The 3,703-nt window shown below is 38.1% G+C and overlaps 1 protein-coding gene across 1 annotated transcript; it reads left to right on the forward strand.

Moving 5' to 3' along the window:
• The first annotated feature begins 324 nt into the window (after positions 1-324).
• LOC112520810 (long-chain-alcohol oxidase FAO1-like) lies at positions 325-3,437 on the forward strand. The gene is made up of 3 exons (XM_025129405.1): positions 325-575; positions 653-925; positions 1,438-3,437. Exons 1-3 carry the CDS (start codon positions 381-383, stop codon positions 3,154-3,156), a joined length of 2,187 nt encoding a protein of 728 aa, XP_024985173.1. The 5' UTR covers positions 325-380; the 3' UTR covers positions 3,157-3,437.
• The last annotated feature ends 266 nt before the right edge of the window (positions 3,438-3,703 follow it).

Consider the following 3,703-nt stretch of genomic DNA (forward strand, 5'->3'; position numbering starts at 1 on the left):
TGTGATAATCACATGATTATCACACCCATATCACATGATTAACCGTTTATTAGATAATGATAATCATGATCGTGTAATCGTTTAAAATATTTTATGATATCATTTCCATTATTACCCTTTTAATTTTAATATTTTCTGAATCTTTTTAAATTTCAATTTTAGTTTTAAAAATCTTTTAATTTTATTTTTTATCACAATATGTGGTTATTGGGTTGTTCTCGCATTCTCGTAAATCACAGGGGTTCTCGTTTGAACCCTTCCCTATATATGTATGTATGTATATATATATATGTATGTATGTCTCGTACCAAGCCTACACACCCAACAAATCAATCAACCGCTATTCTAATTCATTCGATTCCATTCAGAGAGATTGAGATATGTATGATGAGAATGGGAGAGATTGCCACCCTCTGTTAAGAGGTAAGAGGGATTCAGATGGAGACAACAACAACAACAACAATGGATGCTTTTCTTCATCTGATATTGAAACTCTGTCCAGCATCTGTGAAGTCATCCTGCCACCAATCCCTTTCAATTCCAATTCCAATTCTCAATACCCAGTTCCCAATAAGGTCAAACACGCTCCTTCCACTTATGATTCTTGATTGTTTATCTGAACTAATTAAGACGAATTGATTGTTGAATGCAGATAGTTGATCTTGTGCTGAAAAGGGGATTTCTAGAAGCAGTTTTGGTGGTGAAATTGGTCCTTATACTTCTTTCAACCAGGCTTGGTACCCTTTTTCTTTCTGGCTCTCTTTGTCTTTCTGGCAAATGGCCATTCGTAAACAGCTTCTCAGCCATCCCTCTGCATAAAAGAGAGAAAGTTGTGCAGAAATGGTTGAAGCATAGCTTCATGACACCCATCAGACTCGGATTTGTGTTCATCAAGACTCTCTGTCTTTTAGCCTTCTTCACTCAGGTCATTTATTCCTTTAATTTTAATTCTATTTGAAAGGCTCAATTCCTCGAGTCTTTGCTGAATTCTCAAGCAAGAAAGATGTATGTTTGATCGGTCAATATCAATAATTTGGACATTAAAGAGGCACCCAAGTTGTTTCTATTCTTAATTCTATCGCCGTCAGCCTCATTTTTGTTATAAGAAAACGCCAAAAAACAAAAGGGCATACCATGACATATAATTAGTCATATATACATATATATATATATATATATATATATATATATTTTGCAGTAATCCCTCTAACAGAAACCAAGCAAAAACAAACAGTTTCCAGCACGAGTTTTGTCATATAATTAGATCAATGGCTGAGTTATCTCTAGCGACTTCCCCTCCTAACCTCTCTCTTTTTTTCTCTGCCAGTGGGATATGTATATGTATATATATATATATATATATATATATATACACACACACACATAGTCGATTGAGGAATTTTTGGCTGACATGTAATTTATGAAAATTCCCAACAGGTTGGTGAGGAAGGAGATAATCCTGCATGGGAAGCCATCGATTACCATGTAGACATGAATGAAGACCACATCCTTGATAGAAAGGAACGGCCTTTGCAGAAATCAATGGTAGAAGTCATGAACGAAAGCGATCAGACCCTCGTGCAGTCTCTGCTTCAGAAAGGCCTGGATGTGAAGGAGAATCTTAAAGAGAACATTTGCAAGATTAAATGCGATGTTGTAATAGTTGGTTCTGGTTGTGGTGGTGGTGTTGCAGCCGCCATACTCGCAAAATCCGGCCAGAAAGTGGTGGTTCTTGAAAAAGGGAACTATTTTAGTCAGACAGACTATTCTCAATTAGAAGGACCATCGTTGGATCAACTCTATGAATCCGGAGGCATACTTCCTACGCTTGATGCCAAAGTAATGATCCAGGCAGGATCCACAGTTGGAGGTGGCTCAGCGGTCAATTGGTCAGCTTGCATCAAGACACCACCCTCGTTGCTACGAGAATGGTCAGAAGACCAAGACCTGAAGTTGTATTCGAGCCATGAGTACAGTTCTGCAATGACCAAAGTGTGTGAAAGAATCGGGGTTACTGAAAAGTGTGTAAAAGAAGGCTTCCAGAACCAAGTCCTCCGAAAAGGGTGCGAGAATCTTGGTCTAAAAGTGGAAGCCGTCCCACAAAACTCATCGGAAAACCATTACTGCGGTTCATGTTGTTATGGCTGTCGATCAGGAGACAAAAAGGGAACCGATTCAACTTGGTTGGTCGATGCAGTGGACCATGGTGCAGTGATCATTACCGGATGTAAAGCCCAGAAATTTCTACTCGTAACGAACCAGAAAGGTAAGAAAAGAAGACAGAAATGCTTAGGAGTAATTGCTCAAGTTTTAAACCGAAAGATCTCCAAGAAACTGCACATTGAAGCTAAAGTGACCATTTCTGCATGTGGGTCTCTCCTGACACCACCTCTAATGATATCTAGTGGACTTAGAAACCCAAATATTGGCAGAAATCTCCATCTCCATCCAGTTCTAATGGCATGGGGATACTTCCCAGAGAATGATTCAGATCTGAATGGCAAAAACTATGAAGGGGGGATACTGACATCAGTTCATAAATCAGGATCAGATTCAGACTACATCCTGGAAGTCCCAGCACTAGGACCTGGAGCTTTTGCTGCATTATGTCCTTGGGAAAATGGGCAAGATTTCAAGGAACGAATGCTCAAATACTCGCGAACAGCTCATGTGTTCTCATTGGTCAAGGACAGTGGATCTGGAGAAGTGAAAACAGAAGGAAGGATAAGTTATAGGATTAGCGAATTAGATAAAGAAAATCTTAAGAAAGGTTTACGGGAGGCATTAAGGATACTGATTGCAGCTGGAGCAGTGGAGGTGGGTACACATAGGAGCGATGGGCAGAGGATGGAATGCAAAGGGATTAATGGAAAGGAGATAGAGGAATTCTTGGAGACGGTACATGCTGCAGATGGACCGATGTCGATGGTGAAAGATTGGAATATATATTGTTCGGCTCATCAAATGGGGAGTTGCAGAATGGGGAAAAATGAAAAGGAAGGTGGTGTGGATGAGAATGGGGAGAGTTGGGAAGCAGAAGGACTTTATGTTTGTGATGCTAGTATTCTACCAACTGCAGTTGGAGTGAACCCCATGATCACCATTCAATCAACTGCTTATTGTCTTTCAGAAAGAATTGCAGATATTTTGAGATAAGAAGGGAGTAAATTCATTGATGAATATTAGTTGAATAGTATGTGAAGTTGATGGTATTCATAATGAAGCAGATAAGAGGATAAACAAGAGTCTGTTCAATTCCCAGAAATGACTGTCAGAACAACTAAAATCTGTACATCTTTAGAAGTTAAAACTCTACATACAGTTGCTACTATGTATGTATGTATGTATGTATGTTCTACATCTTTTCTTTTCTTTTTATGATTTGGTTGAGGTTTTTTAAATGTATAAAATTAAATATTACTAATGAATAAAGAAACTCCCATTCTTAATTAAACGAGTAGCATATTACATTATTACTCAAAGAGGTAATAATGTAATCTGTTTAATGCTGACAGGTGGTGTTGCACTTGAACGTGTATAACTTTTGATACAAGTAATTCGTTTCATGCTATGATATATTAATTTGAAGCTTGGAACTAGAAGCATGCACTCGACGAAATCCAAAGAGGCCAATGGGATTTTTTGAGGTCAAAATACATTATTTAAACATGTTTTGGGATATTTTTGTATTTTTATCTAACCT

The sequence above is a fragment of the Cynara cardunculus genome (assembly GCF_001531365.2).
Source record: "Cynara cardunculus var. scolymus isolate 2C chromosome LG 1, CcrdV1, whole genome shotgun sequence".
NCBI classification, from domain to species: domain Eukaryota; kingdom Viridiplantae; phylum Streptophyta; class Magnoliopsida; order Asterales; family Asteraceae; genus Cynara; species Cynara cardunculus.

Excerpts from the sequence above, each read along its gene's own strand:
- LOC112520810 (XM_025129405.1), top strand. The coding sequence starts at position 381 with ATGTATGATGAGAATGGGAGAGATTGCCACCCTCTGTTAAGAGGTAAG. Across the intron at positions 576-652 it reads AATACCCAGTTCCCAATAAG|ATAGTTGATCTTGTGCTGAA; the intron begins GTCAAACACGCT and ends TGTTGAATGCAG. Across the intron at positions 926-1,437 it reads TTTTAGCCTTCTTCACTCAG|GTTGGTGAGGAAGGAGATAA; the intron begins GTCATTTATTCC and ends AATTCCCAACAG.